At 41.3% G+C, this 21,968-nt stretch overlaps 1 protein-coding gene across 1 annotated transcript; it reads right to left on the bottom strand.

Annotated features, from left to right (window-relative positions):
* Window positions 1-1,049: 1,049 nt before the first annotated feature.
* LOC142541035 (purine permease 3-like) lies at window positions 1,050-21,293 on the bottom strand. The gene is made up of 2 exons (XM_075647571.1): window positions 20,404-21,293; window positions 1,050-1,638 (listed from the first exon to the last, which is right to left on the bottom strand). The coding sequence occupies exons 1-2, from the start codon at window positions 21,115-21,117 to the stop codon at window positions 1,276-1,278; spliced, it is 1,077 nt and encodes a 358-aa protein (XP_075503686.1). The 5' UTR covers window positions 21,118-21,293; the 3' UTR covers window positions 1,050-1,275.
* Window positions 21,294-21,968: the final 675 nt, after the last annotated feature.

Below are 21,968 nucleotides of genomic sequence, written 5' to 3'. Positions count from 1 at the left end.
TTCTCAACAGGAACACTGAATCTGATATTTGTGTGACCATCAATAGTTCAGGGATACAGCTAGTCGTGAGTTTACATCTTCATGTTATTCATAATAATTTTATTCTATTTCGGGCTTATCCTAATTAGCCTAATTCTTTTCTTCAACTCATTTATCATGAATGTCAAAAATCATTTCCGATTGCACCCATCGGATCATGGTAAGAGCGTCTAATAGCATCGCCTCATGATCCCCTAGGTATCGATGATAGTGCCTTCAAGAACCTTAAGTCATGGTTAACGTACAGTACGGTCTCTTCAACACATGTAGCCTAATCGAATCTTCAACCACTGATATATCGAGGGTTGCATATAAATTCGATAACGATGTGATTTATCTTTGAGTACTAATAGTGGCACGATATGTGCAACTAGAAACACTTTTTCCTAAAGCACATTTTTGCTTTGGCCGGAGACTCCTTGCACTATTAACTCATCAGATCACATATGATATCTTTACCCGTAGGCAAACGGTGTATTCCCGACTATAATGCATTTGCTCCTACGTATTTCGAAATTACACTCAACCTCATCACATGATGACCCTCAAAAGAGTCAGTAAACGGATTAAAGTACATTTCAGTATGTATAGCCCCTATGTAGTCCTGGGTCAAAGAACTAATGACGTACATCCATAACCGCGGACTTTTCAATTTTATAAGTGAGAACCAATTGGACAGTCGGAGTGAGGGTTGTTCATTGCATCATCATATGATCACTCATATGTATGAATGGACATCTCGATGCTTTTTTTACCAATGAAACATGGTGTTTACATCACATATGTTATTCTCAAGCTTAAGCGACATTTATCTTTATTTTAGGCGGCTGATTTGACTAGGAACATGTTTAGAATATACGGAACATTTCATAATAAGTTTCATGATCTTACGTTGAGAGACACACCTCATGCTACATGTTGTATGTTTAAAGGTCTTTCTATGCAGCTTACATGATATATATTCAGATAAAACATAATACCATAAATGAATAAATCGTAAAATATTATTAAAATAAAGATCGTTTTATATTAGAGTCAATAAAAATCCAAAACACAAATTGGCTTGTTGAACACCTACTCTAACATATGTATGCACAAGAAATTGATCTATATAATGACACCATTTATTTGAGCCATGATTCGCATATTTGAGTCCCGTGTATATATATTTTTACTGAGTACGTAAAGGATATTTTAAAACATAATTCTTTTCTCGATCTTCGTGCTCAAGATCGATCAAGGAGTAGCCACGGATTGTTGATGATGGTTGCTCATCTCAGACTCCGTGATCATGTCATTCTTCTTCATCTTGCTTATTTTGACCTTCTCACCAAGAAAGTATGACATGAATCCCCAAAGGGATAGAAAAAGAGAGACACCCTTTTCAGATTGGAACTTCTCATGGTAAAACATGACAGCTAGTAACTCAGTTACCGGTAGCAGCACTGTGATTGCTATGCCTGATAAAAGAGATGATGAGTAAAATATAATACCAATAGCTCCCAAGAAGAAACACTGCCAAATTATCGCACTCCAAATAACAACTAAGTAATATTTGCCCTCTCCCAGTTCATATTCTCTTGCTTCTCTTGGTATTGCCTGCCAAAACATAATTTTTACGTATAAGTTGGTAATCAGTTGTAATAAATCTCTAAAAATTAAATTTTATACATGAGTTTTCTAACATAAGTTGGTAATGTACATTCGTCGAAACTTTTCGTGCTATTTTGTCGACTGTCGTAAGTCATAGTTAACAGAGAATGTATAACTCAAATATTTTAATACAAATATTAATTAAAGTAACGTGATGTTTCGATTATGTACCTTGAAAACAATTAAAAGACAAAAATTTGTTGCGCTCGATCAATCTCCTGATAGCAATCGCATCCATTACAACTTGGACATGATAAACGAACACACTATCTAAGCACTATGAACTTTGATGCAATAATGAATCAAAAGGTAAAAGCAATAATTTAGACATAAAGTTATGATTTTTTTAACGATAAGATAGTGTTTATCTCATTCACACGATATTCGTCTTTATTCGTAATCGTGGATGTCAAATATCTTAATCATTATATTAGTTAATCACCCGACGCCATCAGGCCGGTCTGGATCATTAGTTGGTAATTAAGGTAAGTAAACAGCCGGCAATAAACTTTTGTTTGATTGCATGATATGAAAATTGATTATTACAATAAATATTTCAAGTTTGAAAGTAAAATTTAATTTACGCACATAATCTTGAATAATATCTTATCACAAAACTCCTAAGAGAGAGTGTTAATAAATTTCTGAGATAGATCTCCTATTCAAATTGTCATATGAAAAAATATTACTTTTAATTCCAAAAATACTATTTCTTTTTTTCGGATATAGATCAAGTCGACTAGTCTCACGAATATAAATTATTGAGATCGAGAGCTATCCATATGCAATGGGAAAGATTTAGAATCGACACCTACAATTAATCATCCCAAATACCTTCGGTTATTAATATAGTGATTGAGACATTAGTTGATATGAAATGTATTGATTGATGGTGTATGTTGATGTAACCCGGGCGAAACGGACGAGTCGGGTCAGGAACTCTGCCGGGTAAACTATCAAGATATTGAAGGAAATAGGAGTTAGACGCTGGACTTGGATTGTAACTTCTCGAGCTCCTTGAAGGATCTGTGAACAAGAAAATAACCACGTGAATGGGCGCCGGAGGGGAGTCCGGCGTGGCCACTCCGATGCTTAAGTCAGTAGGGTACTCAAGCAATAAAACCAATGTAGCCAAGTGATGGCTGTGATGATTGGTGTGTAGTAAATGAGAGTATTAAATGTGAATTAATATCTAAAAGATAGTAAATGCAAGTAAAGAACCTGATATTTATAGTAGAGGATACAATGATGACCTCGTTTTTCGTGTGAGAGAATTAATTATAATAGGGTGGCTGATTATACCCTATTGTTCTGACATGTCAAATCGCACACTTGTCACATCTAGGCCACTTGATTTATTGGCCACTTGTAATAATGTCAGAGATAAATCGGCTATAAACACTGTTTATCGGCGGCATTAAATACTTCACTCATATCGAAGTGGTCAGGATGAGGTATTCCTCGGGATTCCTTATAAGAACATAAGTGTATAACTTCTCAGGGAGGTTATGTTTCGGGTGCTCTCGTGGCTTGGCCTCTAATTGACCGGCCCTTCCGTGGGTTCTTCCAGCCATCCTCTCGTTATCCCGGGTAATTTCATGACTCGGGTGCCGATCCATCCGATTACTTTATTGGTATGGTCAGAACCTTTTATTCTCCTGACCCGGGCACTAACCATGGATATTATCCATGACCCGGGAAGTCCCAGGGTTTATCTATGACCCGGGATATCTCGGGGCATCATCACTCCTTCCTTAATTAGTCAGGCTAGAATCCACTCGCTGTCCCGATTAGTCTCGTGGTCAGGAAAATTGTTTGCTTACTCGCTTATTATTATTTTTTTTTAGGCTGATCGTAGTATATGGACACGTGGATTATAGCTGACACAGGCCGTAGGATTTGTCAGAGACTCTTCTTTTTCCAAGAAAATGAATCATTATGACGCATTGATTCCTGGACCTGTCTTTTCGAATATCTTCTCGTCTGTATGAATATCTTTGCACTATTTTCGATGGAGATCTGAGCCGTTGGGTCCATTATGGATTAATGGTGTGGATTGGCTTCACTCTCCTATATATATAACAACCCTTCCTTTGTTCAATGACACCAACACACTTATCTTCTAAAGAATACAATGGCAGGTGCAAGCGGCTCCAAGACTCCTGATATGGCGGAAGAATTCATGAAAACAGCCCGGGAGAAACGAAAGCTGGAACTGGATGATGAAGTCTTCCATAAAATTATCCACTACTGGGAAAAGCTTCAGAGATTGAAGTTTCTCTACGAGATTGGGGAAGCTAATACTCCTAGACTAGTGGTAAAGCTGAAGGAGTATCGGGAACGCCTGCACGTTTCTGAGACAGCTGATCTCTTCAAGGATGATTATGTCTACGAGCTGATGCTCTACAAGGAAAGGAAAATTCTGACGGACATCGTCAAATCCGACAGCTTCCTCAAAATGTCTACTGGAGAAGTAAAAGGCTGGATGACCCTGTGGATGATGTTTGTAGAGGAAGCATATTATGATGTAGTCCGCAAGAATTTTTTTTCTGAATAAAAGTTATTTTTGTTTTATATCTCCGTTACTTTCCCAGCACCCTTTCTGGAATAAAAATGCTTGTCCACTTCTAATTCTGTCGAGAATTTCAGTTTTACCAGATATTGTATTTGTATTAGGAACTGAATAAAATAAATCTCCCTAACTGAGATGCCGGGAGCTGAAATTCCTCGTGCTATAAAATAAGATACCGGAGCCTCAAATTTCCCCGGTTTTTAAGATAAGATGCCGGGACCTCAAACCTCCCGGGCTATAAGATGCCGGGGCCTCAAATCTCCCGGGCTATGATGTAGAATCATAATGACGCATGTATCAATATTAAATTTCTGCCGAAAAACGTTCCATATTTCGAGATGGATAAGAATGATGCTTCGATAACCGTGAATGTCCTCTCGTCTACCTGATACCATTTACGAGGTGCATCCATTAAATGTCATGTGCCTATAAATAAGAGGATAGAAATGAAAGGTCAATATCAGTTCAACATGTCTTCAAGTGACTCCACTAATTGCAGCAGCACACACGTCTTAGTAACCAACGCAATGCGTCCTCATCTGGAGGAATTGAAGAAGACGATTGAAGAATTAATCTGGGTGAAGGTCATGTCTACCTGATACAAGGTTCAAGACCTGAATGATACCTACCGGAACGGTTTGGCTCCTACTCGAGCACAAAGAGCAAGAGCAAGGAATTTGAAGTGGATAGAGTTACAGATCTGGCTACCGACCAGGTTCTGTAACACATGATGCTGTGGAAAGAATGTCATCAATTGGAAAAGATCTTAACTGCTGAGTCCTTCATCAATCTTCAGATTCATGAATTGACCGACTGGCTAACTGAATGGCAAATTTCTGTATCTTCAATAATGGATAATGTAACAATTCGCCGAATCTTTCTTTAATAATAAAAAATTATTAATTATCGTGTTTTATGTTTCTTTATCTCCTGCACACAAATAGGTACAAATAACCAATAAACAATAGTATCCTGGTCTCGAAATCAAATGTCGGGTCTTCGTACCATCCGGGCTTATAAGAATATACCGGGGCCTCACATTATTCGAGCCTGTAGATAGTGCCGGGACCTTGCATTTCCCGGGCTAATATGCTTCGTTGGTTAGTGTAACCGGGCAATCCATAAGGATTATTATGATGCATGCTTATTTATGTCGACAAAAATCATTTCATATCCCGAGGTTATAACACCTAGATATTCGTGTACGTCTTTTCGTCTACTCTGCTCTATTTTCAAGACTCATCCTGACCGTTTATGTATTCATCCAATGGTGGTGATCAACTTTCCTTTTGGGTAAATAGGAAGGCGCTTCGATTGCCTAGGGCCTCTTTACCTCCTTCAATATTAAATGTCACCTTCCTATAAATAAGATGATATGGATGAAATGAGTATTAGTTCATCATGTCGAGCTCAAGTGATTCCAGTGCCTGCAGCAGTACAGTCTCTTCCATTGGTGCACATAGCCAAATACCAGCCGAGCTACGTCCTTACGTGGAGAATCTAAAGAGGACTGTCGAAGAGTATATCGAAGTAAAGGTTATGTCCACTTGGTACAAGATCCAAGATATTACCATCGCTTACCAGAATGGCATGGCTCTTAATCGTGCACAGAGAGCAGTGGCGAGGAAATATAGGCGAGAGCTTGAAATAGCTCGAACTGCAGATCTAGCCACCGACCAAGCTCTGTTGCATGCTATGCTGTGGAAGGAGTGGCATCATTTGAACAAGATTTCAACCTCCGAGTCCTTCACCAATCTCTACTTTCAAGAGTTGACTGATTGGATGAATGAATGACAAGATTATGTATCTTCTAGAATAGCTGTAATACGACGCCGACCATTTCCTTAATGAAAATTTTAATGTATCTTGCTACTTTATATCTTTTGTGAACAAGCCGGCATAGATTAAGAATCAATAAACAAGAAAACCATAAGCTATTAATTGATCGCTGGGTCCTCGTACCACCCGCGCTTAAGATAATACGCCGGGGCTTCGTACCACCCGGGCTTAAGATAATACGCCGGGGCTTCGTACCACCCGGGCTTAGGATAATACGTCGGGGCTTAGCCTTCCCTGATCATTTAATGCGATGTCAGAATGACGCGTCCCCCTCTGACAAGCTGTCAGGAACTGTCCGTATTCCGAGCAAGTGAATGATTATGGTTCCTCAATTTGTGCACACGTCTTTTCAAATATCTCGCCCAATGATGCCGCTCAATTTCCGAGGCTGATCTGGTCCGTTCGATCTGCTTTAGATCAACGGTATAGATCACCCTCTTCCCCTATATATAGTATATGACTGGTTTTCAAAATTCACTTGCAAATTCTCTTGTAGCGAAGCTCTGCCAAATTCTTCTCTCGAGCTTTTCCGTCACGCGGGTGTTATTCCGGCGATCTTTCTGTTCATCAACAACCGGTCACCATCTCCATTTCTTCCTAGTAAGTCTCCTTTCCTCATTTACCCTTTTCATTATGTCAAACTCCACATCTTCCACGTCCGGAAAAAATGTCAGGGGCCGATCGGAGGATAACTCCCCGACCCCTTCTGAGACCTCTGTTCGCCTTCCAGTAGGCATTCTCATTCCCCATTCTCGACACCTTAAAAAATCCAAAGCTTCTTCTTCTCGGCTTGCTGGTACCCAGGGCAAGGGAAAAGAGAAGGCCACAGGTCCCCCGTGGTTTTCCACTGTGACTTCTACCCTTCGCCCGGGTAGTATAGAGGAGTTGAAATCTTTGGGCTCCATCCCTTCTACTTATGACATCAAAATTCCCGGACCGAACGATCACCCAGATACCCCTCCCCCCGGCTATCATGCTTTCTTTCTTGAGCAGCTCAAGAGTGGTCTCCGCTTCCCGGTACACCACTTCTTTGAAGGAGTTGCCCGATTTTTCAATCTTCCCCTCAATCACCTCCACCCTAACGCTTTTCGTATTATGGCTGCTACTTTTGTACTGTTCCGTATGAAACAACTTCCCATCAATTCTTCAATTTTTCATTATTTTTATTCTTGCCGGTTTAATGATGGGGTCATTTCTTTTATGGCCCGGGTGCATTACCGGTTCTTGACTGATATCCCTTCCTCTCTGAAGGGATGGAAGACAAAATTTTTCTTTCTTCAATTCCCGACTCTCCCTACCAGTGCCTTGGGATTTCTTTCTGCTATGCCCTCCCAACCCAAGCTATCCCGGGATTACAAACTCTTTCCTTCTTTTATCCAAGCCTGGGGGCCCTAGAAAAACAATCTTATCTTTCCTCTGTATTGATTGGGGGGGACAACTTGATTCATTATGGGATTGGGTCCCGGCCTGAAGACCCCGTGGACCAGATAATAGATGAGTTCAATCACCCCGGCTCGCAGGCTGGTAAAGTATTATATTACCATTATTTCCCTTTATGTATCCTTCACATGCTTGGTCATCTGACATGTTGTTTTTGTAATGCAGCCGAGGACATGATCAGGGCGAGTTTCCAGGAGGCCGCGGCCAAGAGAAAGGCCGAACAAAAGAAAGCTCGGGCTGAGAAAAAAGCTCGGGAAACTCAAGAGGAGGAAGAACGCCAAGCCCGGGCGTTGGCTGAGGCCCGGGAAACTGAAGGACAGGGGGACGAAACAGAAATGATGGTTCGGGAGGAACCCATTCTTCCCCAGGAAGAATCCACCGTCCCAGCTACCGAAGAGGATCCAGCTCCTCTTAATCAGCGAAAGAGGAAGGCCATCCAGGAGCCAGTGGTGGTAGTAGAGGATGAAGTCGAGGAGGTCGTCCGGTCTCCTCCTATGATAGGTTCTTCTACCGGGCCCTCTGGGGGAAGGCCTTGGGTTATCCCCAACATCTTTGGGGAAGATATCAGCGCGGACCTTCTTAAAATGATCCGGGGCCTTCTTCGTCCTGACGAGGTGGCACACCTTCAGGGACTCCATCCCAACATGCTTCCCTGCGAAGGAACGTCCCGGGTTTTTTCCGTAAGTTCAGGAAATTGTAACCCCCCCCTTTTTTCTTTTCTCTCCCCTTCTTTCTTTTTTTTTTTTTTTTGTAAACTTTGTAGCTTTATCCCCAAGTTTGAACAATATTTTCAGGGCCTGCAGATGCTCGTACATTCTTACGAGCGAGTAGCTAACGTAGCTAAAGGGGCCAATGCTCGGGCTACCTCGGTCCATGAGACGCATGCTAAACTCCGAGAGGAGGTGGGCCGTTTGAGCGAGCTTCACGAGCATGTGTTGGCTCGGGAGAGGGCTGTCTGGGAGCAACAAATGGATCTGATACGGGCGGAGATGGCAATGGCCCGAGCAGAGACACAAGCGTTAAGGGAGGAAGCCGAGTCCTCCCGTGCTCGAGCTGATGGTCTCCAGGCTGCCGTATCCCTTCTTAAGACTGCTCAGGAGGAGCAGATGACCAACTTTTTAAAATCTCCTGAGTTTAAGCTGATGTTGGCTAAGAAGGCCTTCCCGTACTTTGAATAGGGCTTCAACAAGTGCCTGGAACAATTCGAGGAGGCGGGTTTGGTTCCAGCTGACCGGGAAGATTTTCCAGATTTAGAGAAGGCAGCAGCCTCTCTCCCAGACGAGGAGGAGGAGCAGAACAAGGAGCAGGATCCCAAATAAACCCAGTTTTTTTTTTTTTACTCCCGGGTTCCGGGCACTTTGTAAATATCTTCTTTGTTAATGAGATCTCTTCATCGCATTTGATAACGGCTTCCCCGATATTCCCCGCATTATCTCAAACTTTGTATTAACTCTGAATTTCATCAATCATTAACCGATAATTTTCTTTTTCCAAAACAAAAACCTGCGGGACCGATACAACATTAATCTTTACTAAGATCGATAGGCGACCAGGGTACGGGTTTCTGGACTTGGCAGATAACCAGGGTACGGGTCCCTGGGCCAGGGTATAGGTCCCTGGATTTGAAAGTATAACCGGGGTACGGGTCCACCGGTCCAGGGTACGGGTCCCTGGATTTGAAAGTATAACCGGGGTACGGGTCCACCGGGCCAGGGTACGGGTCCCTGGACTTGAAAGTATAACCGGGGTACGGGTCCACCGGGCCAGGGTACGGGTCCCTGGACTTGAAGGTATAACCGGGGTACGGGTCCACCGGGCCAGGGTACGGGTCCCTGAACTTGAAAGTATAACCGGGGTACGGGTCCACCGGGCCAAGGTACGGGTCCCTGGACTTGAAAGTATAACCGGGGTACGGGTCCCTGGGCTTTGAAATATTTGAACGCTTTCTCGAAAAATCTTTTTATTTGATGTAGAAATCAGTAGATACAAGTATTTTCTACACATAATATCTCTTTAAATGAAAAGCATTCCATGGCCTCTTGAGAGTTTGTCCCAGAGAATCTTCAAGATAATAAGCTGCACCAGAACTGACTCTTTGAATTATTTTGAAGGGTCCTTCCCATTTTGCTTCCAATTTCCCTACATCGCCTACCGGTTTCACATTTTTAATGACCAAATCCCCTATCTGAAAGTTTCGCGCCCGAACATTCTTATTATAGGATTTCATTACCCGGCTACGATAAGCTTCCATTCGAATGCTAGCTCTGTCTCGCCTTTCTTCAACCAGATCAAGTTCAATGGCCCGGGACTGATCATTGTGATTCGGGTAGGATTCTATCCGAATAGAAGATTGCCCGATCTCCACTGGCAGGACTGCTTCTGAACCATAGACAAGGCTATAGGGTGTTTCCCGAGTAGATGATCGAGGAGTAGTTCGGTAAGCTCATAAGACACTTAGCAATTCCTCCACCCAATCTTTTCCTTTCCCATGGAGCCGGGCCTTCAGTGCTTGCACGAGGATCCTGTTAGTTACTTCCGTCTGGCCATTAGCCTGAGGGTAGGCTACTGAGGTGAAGGATTGAATAATCTTCATTTCATGACACCAGGAGGTGATCTTTTTTCCCTGGAATTGTCTTCCATTGTCGGAAATTAGTTTCCTAGGGATGCCATATCTGCAAACAATGCTTTTCCAAAGAAATTTCATAACTTCGTCTTCGATAATCCTGGCTAATGGCTCAGCTTCCACCCACTTGAAGAAATAATCAATAGCCACTAGAAGAAATCTTTTTTGTGCCCGGGCCATGGGGAAGGGGCCCACTATATCTAGACCCCATTGATCAAAAGGGCATGAGGCGGAGATTGGTTGCATACTTGCAGTTGGGCGATGGTGAAAATTGAAATGGTGTTGGCAACCCTGGTATTTTTGGACTAGTCTGGCGGCATCTTGATCCATCCGGGGCCACCAAAATCCTGCTAATAGGGCTTTCCGAGACAGGGCCATCCCTCCCAAGTGTTCTCCACAGCATCCTTCATGAATTTCCCGGAGGATGTACTCTACTTCACTTTCTGAGACACATTTCAATAGATGACCCAGGTATGATCGCCTGTAAAGAGTGTTGTTCAATAGAGTGAACCTGGGTGCTTGCTTCTTTATCTTTAAAGCCTGAACTCGGTCAATCGGAAGCTTGGCATGGACTATGTATTCAATCAGGGGAGTCATCCATGAAGTTATTTGGGTAGGTGATGCCTCATCAACAGATAGTACCAATCGGGTAAAACACATGATTTCCCGGGTACTTACTTCGGACATAGAAGCGGCTAACTTGGCCAGACTATCAGCTTCCCCATTCTCTCCCCGGGGGATTTGTTCAATGCTCCAGTCGGTAAAAGTGGCAGCTCGGGCTGTTATGAGTTTCAAGTATTTGAGCATTTTTTCATCTTTGGCCTCGTAAGCACCCTTAATTTGTTGTGCCACTAACTGAGAATCAGAGTAAATAATTACTCGGGAGGCTCCAACTTCTTGGGCGGCTTGTAATCCTGACAAAACAGCTTCATATTCAGCTTCGTTATTTGTAATCCGGGAATCGATTCTCGGGGCCAATTTTATCTTTTCTCCGAATGGGGCGACTATGACCACTCCAACTCCGCATCCGGATAGATTTGAAGCGCCATCAACGAAGACTCTCCATACTTCCTCCTCTGTCGGTTGGATCATTTCTATCAAGAAGTCTGTCAGAGCCTGAGCTTTGATAGCGTCCCGGGGTTGATACTCAATGTCGTATTCCCCCAGATCTATTGTCTATTTGACCATTCTTCCTGAGACTTCCGAATGTGTCATTATTCTTCCGAGTGGAGAATTGGTGAAGACCACTATCGGATGAGACAAAAAGTATGGCCTCAATTTTCGGGCAGTCATTACCAGGGCTAGTGCTATTTTTTCCACTTCACTATACTTCAACTCTGCTCCTCGGAGGGCGTGACTAACATAACACACAGGCCTCTGATCTGTCCCTTCTTTCTTGATGAGAACAGAACTGACAGCATGTTCAGTGGCAGACAAATAAATCCACGGCTTTTCCCCCGGCTCCGGCTTTACCAGAACAGGTAACTCGGATAAGTGTTTTTTCAAGTCTTGGAAAGCCTGTTCGCACCCTTCATTCCAACCAAACTTCTGGGCCTTTCTGAGGACTTGAAAAAAAGGATAGCTCCGGTGAGCAGATCGAGAGATGAATCGGGACAAAGCAGCAATCCTCCCGGTCAATTTCTGTACATCCCGAGTAGATTGAGGGGAGGGCATGTCAATCACAGCTTTTATATTTTCCGGGTTGACTTCAATTCCTCTATCTGTAACCATGAAACCCAGAAACTTTCCACTCTTGACCCCGAACACACATTTGGCCGGGTTGAGCTTAATCTCATACTTTTCCAACGTGGCAAAAGTCTCTGTCAAATCATTAATAAAACAAGACATTTCTCGAGTCTTAATCAAGATATCATCCACATATACCTCGATATTCCTGCCTATCTGATTTTGGAAGACTTGACTCATTAGGCGTTGGTATGTGGCCCCGGCATTCTTTAATCCAAATGGCATGACCACATAGCAAAAGGTGCCCCCAGAAGTGACCAAGCTGGCCTTATCTTGATCTTCTCAGGCCATGAGGATTTGGTGATAACCCTGATATGCATCCATGAAACTTAGTAACTTAAAGCCGGAAGTTGAATCCACCAACTGATCGATTCGAGGAAGTGGGTAACAATCCTTCGGGCAAGCTTTATTCAGATCCCGGAAATCTACACACATCCTCCACTTCCCTGTGGCTTTAGGAACAAGGACCACATTAGAGAGCCATGTGGGGAATTGGACTTCACTGATGTGGCCGGCTCCCAACATTTCCTTCACCTGCTCTTCTATGATTTTGTCTTTTTCGGGCCCGAAGTGCCTTTTCTTCTGTTTTATAGGTCGGGATCCAGGGATGATGTTTAATTTGTGCTCGGCTACTTTGGGTGATATTCCCACAAGTTCCTGTTGGGACCATGCAAAAATAGAGATAATAGCTCTTAAACAGGCTAGGAGTTTTACCCGGGTGGAGTCTTCCAGGTCTCGGGCCACTCGAATACTTTTTCATGGTTTTATTTCGACCACCTCTTGCTCGTCCTCTGCAACAAAATTTACTTCATTCCCTTCTACCTCCTTTGCTCCCTGAGCCACTTTCTTTCCCCTGTCCTCCCTTCTCGCCCTTTTCTGATCTACTCGGATTGTTTCACCATAGCATTTTCGGGAGGAGGGTTGGTCTCCCTTAACCTCTCCCACCTGCCCTCGTATCGGGAACTTGATCTTCTGGTGATAAGTGGAGGCTACAGCTCTCATCTCGTTCATAGCTGGCCTTCCAAGGATTATGTTATACGAAGATGGGGCATCTACTATGGTGAAAACTGTCATAACTGTCTTCCTCAAATCTCCACTTCCAAGTGTTAGGGGTAGAGTGATTTTCCCTTCAGGGTATACAGCATGACCGGCAAAGCCGAACAGAGCAGTCGCAACTACTTCCAGCGGATATTCATGTAAATCCATCTGGACCAGGGCTTCATTGAAAATAACATTAACAGAACTCCCATTATCGACAAAAACTCTCAACACGTCATAATTAGCGACCCGGGCCTGAATGACCAGAGCATCATTATGAGGTAGGCTGACTCCTCTGAGGTCTTCCGGGCCAAAGCTAATAACCGGCTCACTTCGATCCCTCCCATCAACTTCTAAGCACACTCTTCTACCCCTTGCTTTCCTGGCTCGGTTGGAATCACCATCAGTAGATCCTCCCGAAATCATTTTGATCACTCCCCGGATAGGGGGAAGGTCTTTTTCGTTCCACTTGTCTGCTTTTTTCTTCCCGAGAATTCCCTTATGTTCTCCTGTTTCCACTGGGGATGTCAGCCTATCTCCTAGGAACATTCGGTCCAGGTCGTCGCGATACCCAGGGCGGCGACCTGGGCTCCTCCCGAGTAGGGAGAGATTCCGGCTCAGTATGCTTCTTAAATCCCTTCCTTAGGGATCGGCATTCATTCGTGTTGTGGGAGCACTCTTTATGTAGGGTGCAATATCCGACCTTCTCTGATCGGACCGGTCGGACTGTGAGATTAGGGAGTGGGGCCACATCCGAGCTGCATTCTTGAACCTCCATACCCCGGGCATTTCAAAGGGGAACATGAGAAAGATGCCCGGAACCATTCCTCTTGTTACTTCTTTCCTCAGGCCTGACTAGCCCGGTCTCCCCCTGCTCTCTTCAATGCTTCTCTCTTCTGGTGCTGGGCCTCTTCCATATTGATGTACTTTTCTGCCCGGGACAAAAGATCTTCGAAATCTTCGGGCAGTTTTTTGGTGAGGGAGCGGAAGAAATCCCCTTCTAGCAATCCTTGCGTGAAAGCAGTAGTTTTCGTCTCGGGCGCGCAAGCAGGCACGTCTAAGGCTACTCGGTTGAATTTTTTGATATAAGCTCTTAGAGTTTCCTCCGGGCACTGCTTTACCTCGAATAGGCTAAAGGCGGTTCTTTTATATTTCTTGCTACTGCTGAACTGATGTAAGAACACCTTCTGAAAATCTTCGAAAGAAAGAATACTCTGAGGAGCTAAACCCTCGAACCACCTTTGAGCCGAGTCAATCAGAGTTGTTAGAAACACTTTGCATTTAATTTGGTCCCCATAACAATGCAACATAGCCATGTTTTCGAAACGAGCGAGGTGCTCTTCGGGGTCAGAACTCCCATCGTAGTCCTTGATTTTTGCCGACTTGAAATGCCCGGGTAATGGTTCCCGAACAATGATGTCAGAAAATGGGCAACCTTTTGCAACTGGAGCGCTGCCTTTAGAACCAACATGCCCCTTTAAAATTTTCACTTTTTTCCTCAATTCTTCCAATTCTTCCGCAACAGTGGGAGACTTAGAACCCGCACTTGATTCCCCCTCCTCTTCCCTTCTCTCTTCCCTTCGCGGCTGTTCACGTTGTTGCTCGGGATGACTGGCATGGTGAGAAGTGGCCTTCTTTGCCGTGGCCATCTTAACAGCATCAGTTATAATCTTCTGTAACTCCTCGGGGGTTAAATGAATGGTAGGCTGAGGACCATTAGGGGGAGCACCACCAGCACCAGAGATACGAGTGTTGTTTTCTCCCTGAACATGAGTGTTGTTTTCTCCCTGAACTCGGGAAGTGTCTTGATTTGCTGTTCTTCTGGTAGGAGCCATATCAACGTCTTAGAACTCGGAATTTCCCACAGACGGTGCCAATGATGTAACCCGGGCCAAACGGACGAGTCGGGTCAGGAACTCTGCCGGGTAAACTATCAAGATATTGAAGAAAATAGGAGTTAGACGCTGGACTTGGATTGTAACTTCTCGAGTTCCTTGAAGGATCTGTGAACAAGAAAATAACCACGTGAATGGGCGCCGGAGGGGAGTCCGGCATGGCCACTCCGATGCTTAAGTCAGCAGGGTACTCAAGCAATAAAATCAATGTAGCCAAGTGATGGCTGTGATGATTGGTGTGTAGTAAATGAGAGTATTAAATGTGAATTAATATCTAAAAGATAGTAAATGCAAGTAAAGAACCTGATATTTATAGTAGAGGATACAATGATGACCTCGTTTTTCGTGTGAGAGAATTAATTATAATAGGGTGGCTGATTATACCCTATTGTTCTGACATGTCAAATCGCACACTTGTCACATCTAGGCCACTTGATTTATTGGCCACTTGTAATAATGTCAGAGATAAATCGGCTATAAACACTATTTATCGGCAGCATTAAATACTTCACTCATATCGAAGTGGTCAGGATGAGGTATTCCTCGGGATTCCTTATAAGAACATAAGTGTATAACTTCTCAGGGAGGTTATGTTTCGGGTGCTCTCGTGGCTTGGCCTCTAATTGACCGGCCCTTCCGTTGGTTCTTCCAACCATCCTCTCGTTATCCCGGGTAATTTCATGACTCGGGTGCCGATCCATCCGATTACTTTATTGGTATGGTCAGAACCTTTTATTCTCCTGACCCGAGCACTAACCATGGATATTATCCATGACCCGGGAAGTCCCAGGGTTTATCTATGATCCGGGATATCTCGGGGCATCATCATATGTAGTCGGCAGGGACGGATCCAGGAATAAAAGTTGGGGGGGGGCTTGAAGTCAATATGATAAGTTATATATTATTAAAAAAAAATTTACATTATATCGTTCAACGAAGTTGTGCCCTACGAGATTTTAAAACATAAAATTCATCAATAATAGAATTTACGATCAATATGTTTAGCTAAATCTCGTTCAATATAGAGTGTCAAACAATCGGCAAGAAAGTCATCCTCCATTTTATTGCGAAGTGCCGTCTTCACATGCTTCATTGCTGAAAAAGCCCGCTCAGTAGTGGTAGTAGACACAGGTAATGTCAAAACAAGATGAATCAATCTAGTCAACATAGCATAAACACTTGACCGTCCACTCTCGGTCAATTGCTGACACAACTCAACAAGTGTAGAAACCTTTAAATTCTGCATCACATCAAGTTTATAATGTATCAATTCATACTCCAAAGCAACAATTTCTTGATCTGTGAAATCTCCAGGATAAAACTTCTTCGCAAGCTTGCAAATATCATCACTGTTAAATGGGTCAAATGAATTTTTAGGATCTAAAGCTGTACTAAGAGAAAGAAGTTCCACCGATGACTCATTGAACCGAGTATTTAACTCCATCAAAATGAAATCTATTGCTGCATTAAAAACATCAAAGTGGTAATGATTTTCTATTGTAGTTTGCCGACAGGAACGTCCAATCTCATATAGACAATCAAGGTCAGGTACATCAATTTCATTTCTTGAGCAAAAAACTTTAACTTCCTGAAGAAATTCATTCCACCCACATTCTCTAAATTCTTGAAGGCAAGTTTTGGTAGTAGTGACAAATGTGATAGCAGTCAAAATGTCTTGAGATTTTCTTTGAAGAATTTGACAAAGAGTATCTGTTGTTCTCATAATTTTATGCATTAAGTGCAAAATAAACACAAATTCAAAGCTTGCCATGTTTCTGTAAATCCCCCGAACTTCAGCCTTAACTCTTCCATTTGGAGAATAATCACTGAGAACTTCAAAAACTTTGCAAGTTGCAGTGTACATACCTATCAAGCTTTTTACCGAATCATAGTGAGAACTCCAACGAGTAGCTCCTGCTCGTTGCAAATTACCAATCTGGTTTGCACCACTTCCAGAATCACGTTCTCCAATTGACAACATATACTCAATTTCATTTCTCTGTGCAGTATGTAATTCAGCAATGCGCTTAGTAGAAGAAGTAACAATATTAACAATATTGTCCAAATGAGAAAAGAATTCCCAAATAACACTAACATCCTTAGCTGCAGAAACCAATGTCAGTTGTAAACGATGTGCAAAACAGTGGACATAGTATGCATAGGGACAATCTTTGAGAAATAATGCTTGAAGTCCATTCCACGCTCCACGCATATTGCTAGCACCATCATATCCTTGGCCTCTGATTTTCTTAACATGGAGATCATGATGAACAAGAACATTTGATATCTCATTTTTCAAATTCATTGAGGTAGTGTCACTAACACTTTTGATGGCAAAAAATCTTTCTGTCAAAATCCCATGATTGTTCACAAACCTCAATATAATGGCCATTTGCTCTCGTTTAGATATATCTCGGGCTTCATCAACAAGAATACAGAAGTATTTATCTCCAACTTCTTCACGAACCATCTGTCATACTCTATTGGCCATAATATGTAAAATCTCTTTCTGAATTTCTGGAGCGATATATTGGGCATTTTTTGGAGCATTCTCAAGCACAACTTCATCAATTTCTATATTCATTTTTGCAAAAGCCTTCACCAATTCAAGAAAATTTCCACGATTAGATGAAGATAGAGATTCATCGTTACCTCTAAAAGCACAACCTTGAAGTGCTAGCCAACGAACAGCTACAATTGAGGTGCTCAAACGCAGACGATTTTTCTCTTTTTCCTCTTTAGATTGTGCATGCATCACTTTATCAATATGTTGTGAGAGCCTCATCAAATTTTCAGCCCTTCTCTCACACATAGTATAAGGTGAAGAAGCTGCAGAACCAATATGGACAAGAAAAGCACATGTTTTTCCTTGGTTTACCCTTTTCCAATTGTCAAATCCTTCATTGACCAATGCCGAGATATTAGATGAATTAACATCATTTAGGAAAAGAAAACAATAGAAACAATATGCCTTATTTGTTGAAGGCGAATACTCCAACCAATAAAATTTCTGAAACCATTTTTTCTGAAAACGACGATTCTGGCTTCCAAATTTTGTACCTGGATACTCCAACATATCTGGTTGATAAGGCCCCATATTTAGATATGAACGTCTTATCTCATCTCGTACATTAACATGATATTCACATATCTGTTTTCTTTTTCCTGGATCTCGTTCAATAAAAGTAGACGAAGACTGATGATCGTCTCTAGGAGAGGAACATGAAGGAATTTGGATATTGGGAAATAGAAGACTTTCACTGGATTGATGTTGCATTGTAAGGACCGTAGGAATTGAAGTATCTTCACTAGCTTGACGATCTCTCTTTTTAAAGAAAGAGGATATCAATGTTTTTTCTTTCTTTGCAGCAGATTGATATTCCATTTTGAAATAGTTCAATTTATAATCCTAAACAAGAATAAAATAATTATTAACCAAATAAACAAGTAATAGTCACTCAACAACTCAACAACAAACAATCAAGAAACCACAAATCACACACAGAGAAGCTATAAAAAACAAAATAAAAAATGTATAGCCGATTCTTACCTGGATTGTTGCCTTGCCGATGAGCAATTCGATTTCGTCGGGAGTCCGCAATTCTATTATGTCGCTAAAGGGCTTGGGACTTGGGAGAGAAATTTTGTAGAATTGAGGTGGGGCGGATCAGAGGATAAATTTGGTCTCATCCTTGTAAATGGACGGGACTTGATTGGACTAAGACATTGATGTACGACGGTTTTTGAAACAACCGTCGCTATTAGCGACGGTTTTTCAAAAAATAGTCGCTAATAGCGACTGTTATTAGCGACTGTTTGAATAAACCGTCACTAGTAGCGACGGTGCAATTAAAACCGTCGCCGATCCAGATCGGTGGCGGTTTTACTAAAACCCTCGCAAATATTAGCGACGGTTTTTGAAAAACAGTCGCTAAATTATTAAAAAAGTGGGCTGGGCTGCAGCCCAGTACAGCCCTAGAATACATCCGTCTCTGGTAGTCGGATATATTTGAATTGCATGAACAACTTTTTAAATAACATTTTTGGTGGGAAAAATATAAATATTTTTTTACAGCAAAATAAAATTTTTCAACAAATTTAAAAAATATTGCTGAGAAAACCCGATTTTAATATATATATTATTATTATTATTATAAGTTATTAAAGTTGAGGGGTTTAGATTAGCTAGCTTTGGAGTCATGATATTTTTTTAATTAAAAAATACTATTATTCTCAAATTATAAAAATATCACAAAAATTATTTTAGTATATTTATATCTTATCTATAACTGAGGTATTTCTAATAAAATATTTTTTTATCTAGATTTTTCACACAAATATTATTTAACACCAGGATTTTTTTAGTAAATATACATTCATCACATGCCAATGGGCGATTGATTGTTCCCATAATAGATTCATTTCTAATAGAGAACTAATTTACCGGTTTGATAAGGATCGGAATCTAATCATAGAAAAATATGAGTTAGTGAAATTTAATCTTGAACTTTTTGAATTGAAGAACAGAAGATAAAAATCTTATATAATAGTTTGTAATATATTTATATGTGTGTGTTTTTTTTCCATAAATACGATTCAAATTTCAACTGTCAACTTATAGTGTAATGAATGTGAATATTAGTGTGAATATCCTAGTGAGATGAGTTTATTACTTGTTTGTAGTGTGAAACTGATAGTGTATTGACTTTGTTGGGAGTTATTTAGTTTATTACTCCAATGGGAAGGAAAGTTGAGTTGTTCAACCAGCCAGTGGGGCCGGTCCGGAATCCACCAAAACTCGTCGTTTGGCGGGATATGGTGGCCCTTTGTTCGAACGGATTGAGAGATTGTCAATCCAACTCACTAATTTGACAGGAAGAGATGAGCCAGAACGAACAATTTTTAATTTTATTTAGTGGGTTGGAGTCAGCCCTCAATTTGGACGGTTGAAAATTTGCCAATTTTACGGGCCTATTTTGGGGGACGGGGCGATTCTACGGATCCAACCCATTTTTATGACTCTATAGTTGAGATGAGGGTTATGTTAAAAAAATCAAGTTTGACTGATATTATTTCGTTAACATCCCATATCCCGAATTGAAGGACAGGGACGATGGAAGTAAATTAACAAGTCTAGAAATTCTTATGTCATTTCAGATTAAGTAAATTCTATAAATTATAGATTATTTTATAAATTTTTATTTAAACAAAAACTTATTTATATTATTTTATAAAAGAAACTTCTTAGTTTTACCAAAAAAAAAAAAAAATTTAAACGATGAGTTTATTAATTGTTTGTAGTGTGAATATTCTAATGAGATGGATATTTGTTTTTCAATTTAGGGGTTTTCCTGGTTAACTTGTTAAAATTTGGTTTAGATATACTAATTTTAATGTTTTGATTATTTTGATTTAATCACTGAGGTAATATTCTACAATTAGAGTAAAATAGCCAAAAATCAAATATTAATGAATCAAAATGGAAATTTAAAATCTAACAAGTTAATGCATAATTTTCTAAGAATGATAATTGAAGTGTGGGGTGTAAAAAATATCACCTGGAAATCTTTGTTGATGAGCATGCCAACTGTACAGAAGGCAGTGGCGAAAAAACACATCACCATCTGAATCTCCAAAACAAGTGTGTATGTTAAAGCCTGTCCCGCCTTCAAATACATCAGCTCCACCAACGGCAGAATCAGGCCGTACATCGCTGCCGCACCCAACGTCATGAAAAACCCTACGAAATACTGTTTATCGGACTCCCCCTTTGGGCGATCACCGCTCGCGTGAAGTCCCAAAACCACCGCTCCCACCGTCAGCAGAACCACCGCGTTTATGGAGTACGCGGTGAACTTCTGCTTCACGAGGAGGAAAGCAAACACCGCCGTGAAGGCCAGCTGAGTGGCGATGAGCAAGGAGGAAGTGGACACCGGGAGCTTCGCGACGCCGTATGCGTAAAGATAGTCGTCCAAGCCTGTAAAGGTTCCGATCACCGCTGCCGCCCAGAACACTCGGGGTTTCATAAAGAAGAGTTGGGTGTTTGATGTGGTTCTGCGGCGGAGCATGTAGGAAACGAGGAGGGGGATGAGGATTATCGGGCAACCGCCGGTTTCGAGCCAGCTGGAGAACCAGATCCTTTTGCCGCCGCGGATAAAGTAGAGGCGCATGATCAGTGGGCCGCCGCAATTTCCGATGGATAGTATTATGCAGTTAATGATTAGATAGATCCTTTTCATGGCGGCAGTGGTGGTGGTGGCCTGAACTTCCATCTGCAATGATGAATTTTGGACCGGTGATGATTTTGGGATCAGACTCTGTCGACTTCAAAGCAACTTGACCTGCATTTTTATTTTTAGTGATGCGTTGCTGGCAAAGGACAATTTAGTGTTCCAAATGTTGAGGACGTACGTCTTTAGATTGCGGCATTTGGCTACTTTTATCAGCGTCCGATATGAAATAAAAACATTCACACAAGGGGCTGACGTTGTCTACGCGGCACTTTTGTGATGCATAACGAAATATTATAATCTGTTGATTCAGTAATGTGAGATTAATAAATAATTAATAATTTATAAAAAATGAAATATGACATATCTTGATCATATTAAGTCAAAATCTTGATCATATTAAGTCAAAATGATTTGAAAGTTAGATATATTATAGAAAACTCAAAAATATAGAAGTTTCATATTTTGAGTTTTGAAAAATTTGATCGTTTGACATGTTCAAAGAGATATAACGGTGTTAAAATGTAAAATATTATATATTATATTATATTATATTATATATTTTTATTAATATAATATAATATAATAAAAAAATATGATTTAAGTCGGTGGAATTCACAAACTCAGCAGAAGCAATAGATACAGACGAGAGGTGAGAGAAAAGAGGAGATAAGGTTCTTGATTTTCTTTTCGATCTTGCGACTTGGTTTATTCAATCGACGAACCGACTTCAGTTCTGGGATCGTTGATATGAGGTCTACGATTTGAGATAGGTCACAAGCCTCCGGATCAAATAACTAGTCATATTTTATATATACTCGATTATCAGGTACGTGTTGACGTATAAACATATGTTGTTATTGTTTAGTATTGATAAATACTATTGTGTTGAA

Source organism: Primulina tabacum, chromosome 3, assembly GCF_025594145.1.
Source record: "Primulina tabacum isolate GXHZ01 chromosome 3, ASM2559414v2, whole genome shotgun sequence".
Classification (NCBI taxonomy): Eukaryota; Viridiplantae; Streptophyta; class Magnoliopsida; order Lamiales; family Gesneriaceae; genus Primulina; species Primulina tabacum.
This window is presented reverse-complemented; position numbering and strand designations above follow the sequence as displayed.